Genomic DNA, 11805 nt, shown 5'->3' with positions numbered 1-11805 from the left:
TGGAGGGCGCCCCCGGGGAGGGAGGGACGTGTGTGCGGGGTCGCCCGCTCCAAGCCCATCCCTCTGCTTCCTCTTCCTCCCACCGGTCTGATGATGGCAAGTCAATGACTTAAAGCGTTTAGAGAGCAGGTCGAGAGTCCTTCATCTGCCTCTTGTAAGTGTGTGATTGCTTTAAAGAAATTATTTTCGAGACGAGGAATTCGTTTTCTGATGGTTTGGGGATCGCATCAGAGAATTCTCCTAACGAAGATCGTCCCGACCAGAACAGGCCAGGGAGTGACCTGCGCTGGCCTCTGGGAAGAGGAACTGAGGCAGAGGCCGTGGGTGCAGGGCACCAAAGAGGCAGAGGCCGCCCTGGCCGCGGGCGTGCTGCGTGGGCGAGGGCTTGGCCCAGGGGCCGATGGCGTGAGCGACACCCGGACCGCTTATGCTGCTTTTCTGGAAACGTCCAGACAGAAGTTGGCTCCCCTGGAAGGCTGCTCACTCCGGCTGCGTCAGCTACACGCACTGAGACCCCTCAGACCCGGGGGAGCCTTAGCCTGGCGGAGCTTCGGGGCTGGGCTCTGGCGCCTGGCCCGCCTCCGTACCACGGCTCTGTCCGCGGAGGGCCGGGCAGGTCACAGGACCCCAGGACCCAGTGCCTGGACGTCCACTCGCCCCCTGCAGCCTCGGCCTCAGCCTCTGATGCTTCTCGGTGCAGAGCAGTCGTGATGCGGGGAGCATCTTCGGCTGCAGCTTCCCACGTGGCCCCGTGGGGGCCCGACGGCCGAGCCCGTGGACTCGTGTGGACGTGGGTCAGTTCCCGTTTCCCTTTGCCCTGTCTGGGGAGACACGTGCGTCTTTTCTGGGCCCGTGGGCCCCTCGTGCACGTGCGGACGGCAGCCCCTGCTCTCCGCGTAGCTGGCATCGGGCGGCGTGAGTGCTTCGCTCCGGCCGCCCCTTTGGGCTTCCGAGCGCCCTGAGCCCCCGGGCCTTTGTTAGTGCGGATCCCGGCCTGGCCCGGGGCCGGCAGGCGTGTCCCCTGCCCTCTCTCGTGGGGGGAGGGCCAGAGCGGTACCTACGGCACTTTGTCCACACACCCGGGAGATGGAGCCTTGCGCAGCCGCTGGGAGAGGGCAGGACCAGCCCCAGAGCCAGAGGCAAGCTGCCGGCCGAGAGCTGACACCGGCCAGAGGGGACACTGGCCTGTGTGACACTCGCCATGCAGTTCAGGTCCCACCACGTTTACTCCCGACGGGACCCTCGGTCCACTCCTCTTCCTGACGTGCAGGGTGGGCCTCTCCCGGTCTCACAGCTGGCTCGTCGACATTTCGTCAGCAGCTTGGTTTTTGCCGAGTCAGCCGCACTGCTGTCCCTCTGGTCAGCCAGCTGGCTCTTCCGCCCCGGTCTCTGACAGCTGCTGTCATCCCTTCACCCTTCCATCTGCCCTCCCCTCTCCCACCTCCTCCATCCCGCGCTCGAGGACACAGCTGAACCCTGTGCGCACAGGTGTCCTCCATCCCTGCCCGCCCCAGCCCCGCCCCCACCGCACCAAGTACCTGAGAGCAGGTGTTCGCAGGCCTCCTGCCCGCCGGGCGCGAAGGCACGTGCCTCTGAGTTCCCTGGTGCCCGTGCCCTGGCCCTCCCAGGGAACCCTCCTGTGACTGTCCTTCGGGGCTCCGTTTGCTCCCGACTCCGGCACTATCCAGAACGCCCCATCCTGCCGAGTTCTGTTGCGTTTCCCCCTGGTCCAGGCAGGTCGCCTTGACTTACGTGTGTTCTTACAACTCGAACTGGTCACGACCGTGCAGTGGGGCTCCCCAGCCCGGCGGGGCGTGGCCTCACCTGGCTTGACATCCCAGTGGGAGCGGCTACTCGCCTGGCTGGCTTCGCTTTATTTCTGCAGGTAGCTCGCGTTTTTATTACAGTGCCTCTCTGAATGATGTGATCACGGCGCTGGTTTTGCTAACTTAATGTAGAAAAAGATTGTTCAGGGTGTATTTAAATTCCTTTGGCCATAAAGTGAGTAACCTATGGTTTAGGAGCATTTAAAAACATGTTTGTAGTAACCTTTGTTTATTTCTAACCAAATATGTTTTTATGAGCAAATACCACTGGTTTCCTTTGACTTCTCTCCGTCACGGCCAATGGCTGTTCTGCCCGAGTTCCTCAGGTCCTGCGTCGTCCTCGCTGAGATGAGGCCCGGTGCCCGCCCCCTCTGGTCCCGGGCAGCCCCCCAGCCTGGCTCCAGGCCCCCGCGATCCTTGTCTCCATCCTGCCCGTTCTTCTCAGGAACGGCAAGCGTGGAGGGGCCCGCCCCGCCCCCCGAGCTGGGCACCTCATCCCTTTGCCACTTTCGAAGCTCGAAGCCACCCTCAGTCCCTAGAAAAAGTACCAGCCGCTGAGCCCGGCCCCATGACGCCTGTTCTCGAGCCTCAGAAACGGGGCTGCTGAATGGTCCCTCGTCTCCCCCTGCAATCACGTCGCCGTCTTCATACCTCCACGGGTCTCTGGAGGGCCGTGACGCGAGCCACCGTCTGTGCCCGGCACGGAGAGGGCCGGTCTGGGAGTGGGGGTTAGAACGGGGTTGCCGGATGAGCAAAGGCTGTCCAGTTAAATCTGAACTTCAGATAAACCACGAATAATTTTTTCTACCCGTGTGTTCCCATACCTGTCCCATAGGACATACCTGTATAACAAGTATGTGTGGTTTGTCTGAGATTCAGATTTGCTGGGCATCTTCTGTTTTATCTGGCAGTCCTGGAAATCTTGTGCCGGCCCCTCCGCCCGCTGCCACTGGCCAGGGCCGTGCACTGTTGTTTACAGCTGCCAGGCAGGGTCGTCTGCCGATGGACGAACTTGAAAAACTGGTTAAAGAGAGGAGACTCGGGGTACACGACCTTTGACTTTTACCCCGGCTGGCGCCGGACTTGCTCAGAATAACCGTTTACTTTAGGAATGGGAAGTGGGTACCTGCACACGCCCCCCCCGAATCCTCCAGGTTAGGTCACGTGGTCCATCTGCGGCTAGCAGACCCCGCGCAGAGCTCCGCCGGGTGGTGCTGAGCCTTGCGGGGTCCGGAGCGGCACGCAGCCGTCCACAGAACGGGCTTAGCAGCTGGGGAAGGGACGCCCCGTGCACGTGGCGAGCTAGCAGGGAGTGCGTTTTCTGAGTGTGAGCACGAGGGCGTGCCGGGAGGATGGCGGGCTTCGGGTCACAGCAGAGCCGGGTTGGAATTCTGGTCCCACCGCCCCCGCTGTGACCTTGGGCTGGGCACCCAGCCTTTCTGGGCAAGAAGTGTTTCATTCACAAAGTGGAGATGACGCCTTGTCGTGAAATGTTGCTGGGAAAATTAAATGGTCTGTGACGTTAAGACATTGTCACGGGCACTTGGTCTAAGTGCCAGGGAACGGATTCCGGAAGAGGGGCGGGCTGCACCCACTCCGCCCGGCCCGGCGCGGTCGGCAGAGTCCGTGCTGTACGCGGGGGGCCGGCCTTGGGGTCGTCTCGCTGCTTCCTTCCCGCTCACGGTTCTGTTTTTCCGCCTCCCCTCCTGCCCAGGGTTGACGCAGATTCCCCAGATCCAGAAGACTGAAATCTCCTTCCGTCCTCAGGAATCCAAGACCTACCAACCGTACGTGACGAACATAGTTAGGTTCCTGGAGAAGTACAAAGACGCCGCCCAGAGGGACGACATGATCTTTGAAGACTGCGGCAGTGAGTAGACGCGACTCGGACGTCTGTGGTCGGTTCTTGTTTCTCGTTATTTAGTCATTGAACGACAGTCCTGAAGTGATTGAAAGATCAGACTCTAGCCATGTCGAGAGGCCGCTTTTTGTTTTTTTAAAGCAAGAAGGCTTCTTACGGTTCAGCCTCGGATGCGATGAGAGAAACGATGTCATCTCCAGCGTTGCTGCGATCTGCATTTGAAAGGTGTCTTGCTTTAAAAAAAACACCAAAAACCAAAAAAACAAAAAAGCGAGACACATCAGCTTTTTCTTACCGAGACTCAGCTCACGACTCTGGTCTGGTTTCCTTACACCCAGTCGCTGCTGCTTCCGCCTCTCTGCCCGCCGGCCCCCCCCACAGAAGAGCGCCCAGGGCCTGCTCAGCAGGACGCCCCGTGACGCGGGGCTCTGTAGCCGCACAGCTGGGGACAGAGGAGGGCTGAGGGTCAGGGTGTGTGTTACAGACCTTGGTCTGGCGTGGGCAATGAAACAGGTCTCAGGCAGCTGAGCTTCTGGATAAGGAAATGACTGACAAATGGTAGAGAATGTTTCGTTAAGCCGGTGACGTGAGTATAGCACACCGTCCTCCTCGCCGCCTGGAGTGTGACTTTCTGGGCCGCGTTGTCCTACCCGCCGGAACCAGATCGGTCTCTGAGTTGCTAGGTGGTAGCAGCCCTCTGACTTGATTCTAGCATTTACCAATCTTCGATCTTGGTATGGCAGACTATTTGTTTAGTCCTAATGGCGGGTGAATTGCCATTTTAAGTCATTTTGAAGAGATTTACTAATTTAAAAGGTTCATATTCACTAAGTTTCTCGCGTTAGAATTTAAAGGAAGTTTTCATCTTTGCCGTGATGAAAAGGCCTGCGTGATACAGAGTTAGAGGGAATCACTTCATAGGGGACGGACTGAATCGAGGCACTTTGTCATTTGAAGGGAAAATAGTTAATTTGTGAACTTAGAAAATACATACGAATTGTGATATTCGCATCAGTTTGCTGCAGGAGGCTTTGTATTAACTTTGGATTCTATATTTTATTCTTTCCCTGGGTTGGTAATGAAGGTCAGTCAGAAATGTTCCAGTAGAGTTTCTCAGCTGAACAAATGCTTTTAAGAACTCACAGCTCTCCAAGGCAAGAACTCAAATCCATAAGAACTAAACAAACAAACAAAAACACTCGAATGGTGGTTGGAAAGGAAAGAACCCAATTCCCAATTTTTCCCCTCGTTACTGTTCAACCTGCCAGGTGGGGGCATAGCTCCAGGACAATCTGACCCCAAAACTGCCAGTTCCGAAAATTAGTGACAGTCCTTCGAATTCGTGTTCTGATTACGGCGACCCTGCTACCGAGCTGGCGTCGGCCTGTGCAAACGATGCTTCTCGCGAAGGGCGATCCAGTTTCCTCTGAGTGTCCTGCACAGCGGAGCCGTCCATTATTTAAGGAAGAGAAGTATCGCCAGAGACCACAGGCCACGTGCTCATTACCAAGGGCCACGAAGCTTTGGTGTGGGCTTACGTGCCAGTGATCGCTTTGGGGAAAACGCCTTTTTAACGTCAGCAGGGAGACGGGAGCTGGTTTAACCGCGGGAAGTCCTCGGTGTCTCGAGACGATGCGCTAAGCGCGGAACAGCGTGGCCTCAGACCGGGTCGTGGTGACAGGGGAGAAAGCGCCTTCCCTCAGTGCGGTGTAAACACGGTGTTTGCATTTCTAGGTGTGCCCAGCGAATACAAAGAACGAGGACCCTACGACAGTGACCCCGGCGAGCGGAAGGTCTGCAGGTTCAAGCTCGAGTGGCTGGGAAACTGCTCCGGGATAAACGATGACTCCTACGGCTACAAGGACGGCAAACCGTGCGTCATCATAAAGCTCAACCGAGTTCTGGGCTTCAAACCGAAGGCAAGTGGTTCTGTCACGCGTAGACTTTAGATGAGCCATCGGCACTGTGGGACGAGAGTACGAGGGAGCTGTCACGTTTCGCGTTGACACCTCTGAAGCCCAGTCGGTAGAGTAAAACTGAAACCTTCCGTACCCACCGCGACATTCCCATAGCTCGTCACTCTCGTTTTCTGAACTTAGGGAAATGGAGTGGCCAGGCCAGATCCCGGAGTCAGCCTGTGACCCTGCGCTCCGTGCTACTCAGTGTCCAGAGTAGTTTTTAGAATGTCAACTCTCTAAAAGTAAATATGGGAAAAGATATTTTTAAGCTTTAAAGCTACCCGTGTGTCCGCATGCTCTGGTTTTGATGCTCTTGGAGCCAGAGTGCTTTTAAAAAATTATCTGCTAGTCTGATGAAGCAAATTTTTTTTTTTCTGAATGAAGATTTCACTGCAACATTAGAAGGCGGATACCATGCCAGGCTGACCCCTGATGACCCCGCTGCCGGCTTTCGGCCTCACTGTGGCTCACGCGTGCTAAGATCCTAGCAATTCTTTTCGAGAAAGGGAGATTCATTGGCGGTGTCTTTTATGAAACGAGTTATTTCATTTTTCTCCTTGCGATCGTGAGCGGACACCGCCGTCCTTTGCCCTGAAGCGTGGATTCTTCCAGCCGTGTGGGCATTGCTATTGTGAGTGTACGTAGTGTTCGTTCCGGTAGGGATTGACTGCAGTGTACGGATCTGTAGGAACAGAACTCACTTCCAGAATCTGGCTCGCTTGTTACCCATGAGTAATATTTTCAAAAGAAAATCTGAGTACAGGTGCAACATCTAACTTAAGGGTGCGTCGGAAATGCCTCGACCGCCAGCAGAGGCAGAGGCAAAATCTGAGTACAGGTGCAACATCTAACTTAAGGGCGCGTCGGAAATGCCTCGACCGCCAGCAGAGGCACGGACGCAGAAAATCTGAGTACAGGTGCAACATCTAACTTAAGGGTGCGTCGGAAATGCCTCGACCGCCAGCAGAGGCAGAGGCACGGACGCGTGAGCAGGCGGTTGGACGGACGCGTGAGCAGGCGGTTGGACGGACGCGTGAGCAGGCGGTTGGACGGACGCGTGAGCAGGCGGTTGGACGGACGCGTGAGCAGGCGGTTGGACGGCTGCGGGGCCGACAGGTCTCCTGCGGCAGCGGGCGTGCCTCCAAGCAGAATGCTAGTCACCTTTCCACTTCGGCTGGTCTGTGACGGAAGGAGAGGGACAACTGCTGTGTCACACGTAGAGCTGATACGCACGTTGCCGGGAACTCTCGGCCTCACCGGTGTGCTCAGGCCCCTCACTTCCGTCCTTCCGCCCTGGGAGGGCTGAGTGGCGCCGGCGGCCCGGACGCAGGTTCTGGTCTTTTTTGGTTTGTGTCTCTCCCCACCTCTGTGGAGACACTGTCGGGTGATGAGTTTGGCTACTCTCCCTTCCGTCCTTCTTCCCTTTGATTCGGCCCCCACTTGCTTACCCCTTGCTGCTTCCTAACTCATCGCCCCACCCCAGGTCCCCAACGATTTCGTCGTTGGGATTATTTTTGTCAGACTCCAGTTACCCCACCGTCTTACTTAATGTGCCCGTTTCCTCATCCTCCGAGGACAGATTCTGCCAACTTCTTTATCGATACGCATTTCTCCTCGTATTTTAAAGATACGTGGATTGCTGGCAGAAAGTTCTGAGAGAGTCCAATCTAGATAACCATGTTCTGACATCCCAGACCAGAATGTCGTCCCGGAACGATTAGCTCCTCAGCGACAGAGAACTGTCCATCGTGTGACTTGGGTGTAACACCTCGCGCCAGGCTCAGCACGTGCGGCAGTGAGACGTGGCCATCCCCACGTGCTCACGCTGTCCGCCGTCCTCCTTCTGAGGCAGGTCCGAGCCGGCGACGTGGGCAGCAGTTTTCAGAGTGTACTCTGGGTCCCTTCAAGGGACTGACCCCTTTGTCTAATGCCACCTTTATCTGTTGGCCTAGTGGACTTGCCTTACGGAGCTGGAAAAGCTCCTTAACCGGCAGTCACCGCGCTGGAGACTGAGTGTAAGGGGAGCCCCCGTGAGAAGGCTGCGGGACCCACTCCCAGCGCGGGAGGCGAGCCCCGCTTCGTGAGGGCAGAAACAGCCACCACCTTTTCCGTCTTTTATAACCGTAGCGAACGAGGCGTTGTTTCCGGCGTGGCCCTTAACTTTGCGGGGTCCTCGAGGAACGCTTACGACGGTTCCCGACTTTCTAACGACGTTCCACTCAGTACTGGGCTGCATCACGGCTTGATTGTCGCGGTCGCAAAACTTGGCCACTTACTTTTATTTCGACGAAATCACAGCGTGACCTTGCCCAGGACTGGGCGGGCAGGGACTGTTTCATTCTGCTGTCCGCAGCTGATTGTGTCTTTCAGTTAACTTGCGACCAGCGTGTACTTGTTTGGGTTACTAAATGGTTTTATTTTTCGGAAATTTAAAGCGATTTATGAAACTTACTAACCAACGTGGGCTCTGTTTTTAGCCTCCCAAGAACGAATCCTCGGAGACCTCCGCGGTGCTGAAGTATAACCCCTACGTCCTGCCCGTTCAGTGCACCGGCAAGGTGGGGAGCCGCGGGGCGGAGCGAGAGGTGGGAGGCGGGATGTGAATGTGGGAAGCGGGGAGAACTGCCGCCAGGAATGAGTCCGCTGAGTTGTAGCTCTGCTGGGTAAAGGAGGGACAAAGATGTAACCAGAAAAACGCAGTTTTTGAGCTGGGACGCGAGACCGAACCCCCGAAGTGCACTGCCGGCGCCCTGCTCTGCGGAACTGCGGGGAGCGCTCGTTTGCCCACGCAGGCGCTTCTCTGGCCCAGAGCGTGTGAGAGAAATTTTTGAGGGCAAAGTTTTTTTTTTTAACTGACAGTCTTTCAGTATTTTTCAAAGATAAACCAAAAACAAAATTGATGTGAAATTGAGGGTAACAAGAACTCCACACTCCCGTTAGCTCTAGAAACAGGTGCCTGGGGGACTGTGCGAGGGAGGGCAGAGAAAGGGAGGGGGCCCGGCCGCACACAGGTGCCCGGGGGGCTGTTAGGAAGGAAGGGGACCTAACACCAGACAGTCCCTCATGCTGCCGCCAGAAAGAAAAGGGCCTCAGGTAAATCAAGGCTGATGGTTACGCTTTGGGGATCGTGTCGCTGGAAGCAGCACCCAAGGCGCCACCGCAGCGTCCCTCTCTGGGCCGGCCGTTTCTAGGAGGCAGGGTGGCTTGGGGACAATCTCGCTTGACCTTCGTGTCTAGGGCCATTCCGCGCAGACAGGGACCGCGTCCCCCAGTGCTGGAGGTGCACCCCCCTGCGAGGCGGGCTGGAGCGGCTGTCCCTCCGCACGCACCTCGGACGGCGCTGTGGGACCGCGTCCCCGCGTGTGGGGACAGGCGGGGTCGGGATGCGGCCCTTAACCTCTCGCCCGTGCTCCGTTCGTAGCGTGACGAGGACAAGGAGAAGATCGGGACCGTGGAGTACTTCGGCCTGGGCGGCCACGCCGGCTTCCCGCTGCAGTACTACCCCTACTATGGGAAGCTGCTGCAGCCCAAGTACCTGCAGCCGCTGCTGGCCGTGCAGTTCACCAACCTCACCGTGGACACCGAGGTCCGCATCGAGTGCAAGGCCTTCGGGGAGAACATCGGGTACAGCGAGAAGGACCGCTTCCAGGGCCGCTTCGACGTGAAGATCGAAGTTAAGAGCTGATCGCGAGCACAGATCTTTCCCACTAGCCATTTAAGAAGTTAAAGATACAAAAACCTACTAGTCTTGAACAAACTGTCATACGTATGGGACCTACACTTAATCTATATGCTTTACACTAGCTTTCCGCATTTCATAGGTTAGAATGTAAATTTAAAGTGTAGCAATAGCCAACAAAATATTTATTCTACTGTAAATGACAAAAGAAGAATACGAATTGAGCCTCGGGACGTGCCCATTTCTACTGTAAATGATGATTCCATAACCGACGTAGTGAGCAGTGTTTCTGGCCCCTCGGTAGCGCCGCCTGTGTCTCTTCCTTAGTGTACAGTACTCTAGGTGCACTCTGGTCATTTTTCAAGCCATGTTTTACCATATGTTTTCTACTTTCCGTGAGCAAGGTTTGTTGTCCAAGGTGTAAATAGGCAACGGGAATCGAACCGGCATGGTACTTTTTGGGGGGAGGGTGGCTCTTTCAGAGATAAATGACCCATTCATGAGTATTTTTAACACACTCCATAGTCTCTTCCTGTGGTGTTAGGTCTTTTTTTTTTCTTTCTTTCTTTTTTCCCCTGGGGCTGGGAGGGTGGGCTGTCATGGGGGAACTTGCCCTTTACATTTTAAGTGACACTACAGAGAAACACAAAAGTGAGCGGTCGTGCTGTGCTGTGTATGGAATGCTGTCTTGACACCTCTTACCTTGTCCTCCAGTGCGTTCTGAAGCTGTAGGTGACCTGGGTCGCCCGTCACTTCGGCCAGTGATCAGGCGAGTTGATTTGCTTTGTACCTTTTCTTTTTCTCCTTTTTCCTTTCTTGGAGGCATCACATGCTGGTGCTGTGTCTTCATGGATGTTTTAACCATTTTCATGGTGGAAGAATTTTATATTTATGCAGTTGTACAATTTTATTTTTTTCTGCAAGAAAAAAGTGTAATGTATGAAATAAACCAAAGTCACTTGTTTGAAAAATAAATCTTTATTTTGGACTTTATAAAAAGCAACGCGGTACCCCACAGACCGGTGGTAAGTGTGTCTGCAGTGCGAAGTCCCTGCTCTAACGTGTAACGGCTGCCAGGAGCACAGCGCTCTTGCTGGTCTTGTATTCAGTCAGGTTAAAACAATGGACAATAAAAGAATGAACACATCCCTCACGTGCATGATTCGCTCTTGTCTAAACGCCCCGGTCTGTGACTGCTTTTCTTTTTTCGCTGCTGCTAATTATCCAAGATCTTGAAGAAATACTGAACCTGAAAGACAAAACATGATTTCGTTACACTTCATACGGCCGTTCGGCCTTTCCCACCTGCCAGAGGCCAAGCGCTGGCTCGGGACCCCCGGCTCTCCAAAGGGACACGTAGGAGAGGCGGGCGGAGACGGTGACGTTTCGAAGTTCAGGACTATCTTACAGTGCTACCTTGCGTAGTTTATAACATGACATTTGGGTTCCTGCTAGTGCCTCACTAGATATGTCTGTTTAAAAAAAAAATGTCAAAGATGTTAGCAGTTCAGGTAAAAAAAAAAAAACGAGGTTAGGTTTGAGGTTCTGTAAATTTAGAAGGCTCATACCTTGCTTTTTGGTTCAGTTTGGCCTAAGTCCCTATTTAGCCACATTTAAAAATTAGCCTGAGCGAGAAAGAAGACAAAAGCATTTCCCTGGCATAATCGAGCTGAGGTTTCAGTATCAGCCACGGGCAGTGCCCCAACAAAAATCCTGGTGTCCTGTTTCTGAAAATGGAGACCTTCTGCACAGCCTGCGCTGCCCCAGCTTGAGCAGGGCCCCGGCCCTTGGGCTGGCCCCGAGAACGCCCTCTGGTGCGAGGCCGTATCACCCCTTCAGTGCGGAAGACAGGGTTCATGTAAGAACGTCCTTCTGCCGACAGTAGATGCGGCGCACGGACCAGACACAGCTTACGTTCCCGCCCTCTTGCCCCAGTCCGGCTGGGCGGCTGTTCTTGTTTCTTCTTTACAAACTTCACCTGAGACTGTTACCTCGTGAGCAGCAAATTAAAACTAGAGGAAAAATGAGTCCATTAAGGCTGCACAACGCTCATGGACTGGAAAGACAAATACTGTCAAAATGTCCTTACTACCCAAAGCAATATACAGATTCAATGCAATCCCTACTGAGATACTGCTGGCATTCTACTCAGAATTCGAACAACGAATGCTAAGATTTATACAGAACCATAAAAGACTCCGAATAGCCAAAGAATCCTGAGAAAGAACAAAGTGGGAGGGACCACGTGCCCTGATATCAAACTATACTACAAGGCTACAATAATCAAAACAGTATGGTACTGGCATAAGAAAGATTAGACACACACACACACACACACACACACACACACACACACATAATTTTAATAGACTAGAGCACCCAGAAATAAATCCTCGCTTATATGGTCAATTAATTTACGACACAGGAGGCAAGGATATACAATGGGGTAAAGACAGTCTCTTCAATAAATGGGGCTGGCAA

General features: G+C 54.4%; 2 protein-coding genes across 3 annotated transcripts in view; one reads left to right on the top strand and one right to left on the bottom strand.

The window, feature by feature from the left end:
* The window catches only part of ATP1B1 (ATPase Na+/K+ transporting subunit beta 1), a 27396-nt gene extending 17097 nt beyond the window's left edge, over nt 1-10299 (top strand). The window contains exons 6-9 of the mRNA XM_015586147.2: nt 3541-3696; nt 5422-5606; nt 8123-8203; nt 9067-10299. Of these exons, the coding sequence (XP_015441633.1) occupies nt 3541-3696; nt 5422-5606; nt 8123-8203; nt 9067-9330 (686 nt within the window). The 3' untranslated portion in view covers nt 9331-10299. The remainder of the gene's footprint in view (nt 1-3540; nt 3697-5421; nt 5607-8122; nt 8204-9066) is intronic.
* Nucleotides 10283-11805, bottom strand: part of NME7 (NME/NM23 family member 7) — a 90502-nt gene continuing 88979 nt past the window's right edge. The window contains exon 12 of one of the 2 annotated variants that reach the window (XM_006907823.1): nt 10283-10573. In XM_006907823.1, the coding sequence (XP_006907885.1) occupies nt 10541-10573 (33 nt within the window). In that variant the 3' untranslated portion in view covers nt 10283-10540. The remainder of the gene's footprint in view (nt 10574-11805) is intronic. The other variant, XM_025043902.1, reaches the window with a different exon arrangement.

Source organism: Pteropus alecto, unplaced genomic scaffold (genome assembly GCF_000325575.1).
Source record: "Pteropus alecto unplaced genomic scaffold, ASM32557v1 scaffold101, whole genome shotgun sequence".
In the NCBI taxonomy this organism is placed as follows: domain Eukaryota; kingdom Metazoa; phylum Chordata; class Mammalia; order Chiroptera; family Pteropodidae; genus Pteropus; species Pteropus alecto.
The sequence above is the reverse complement of the archived record's forward strand: the minus strand, read 5'-3'. Positions and strand labels throughout refer to the sequence as shown.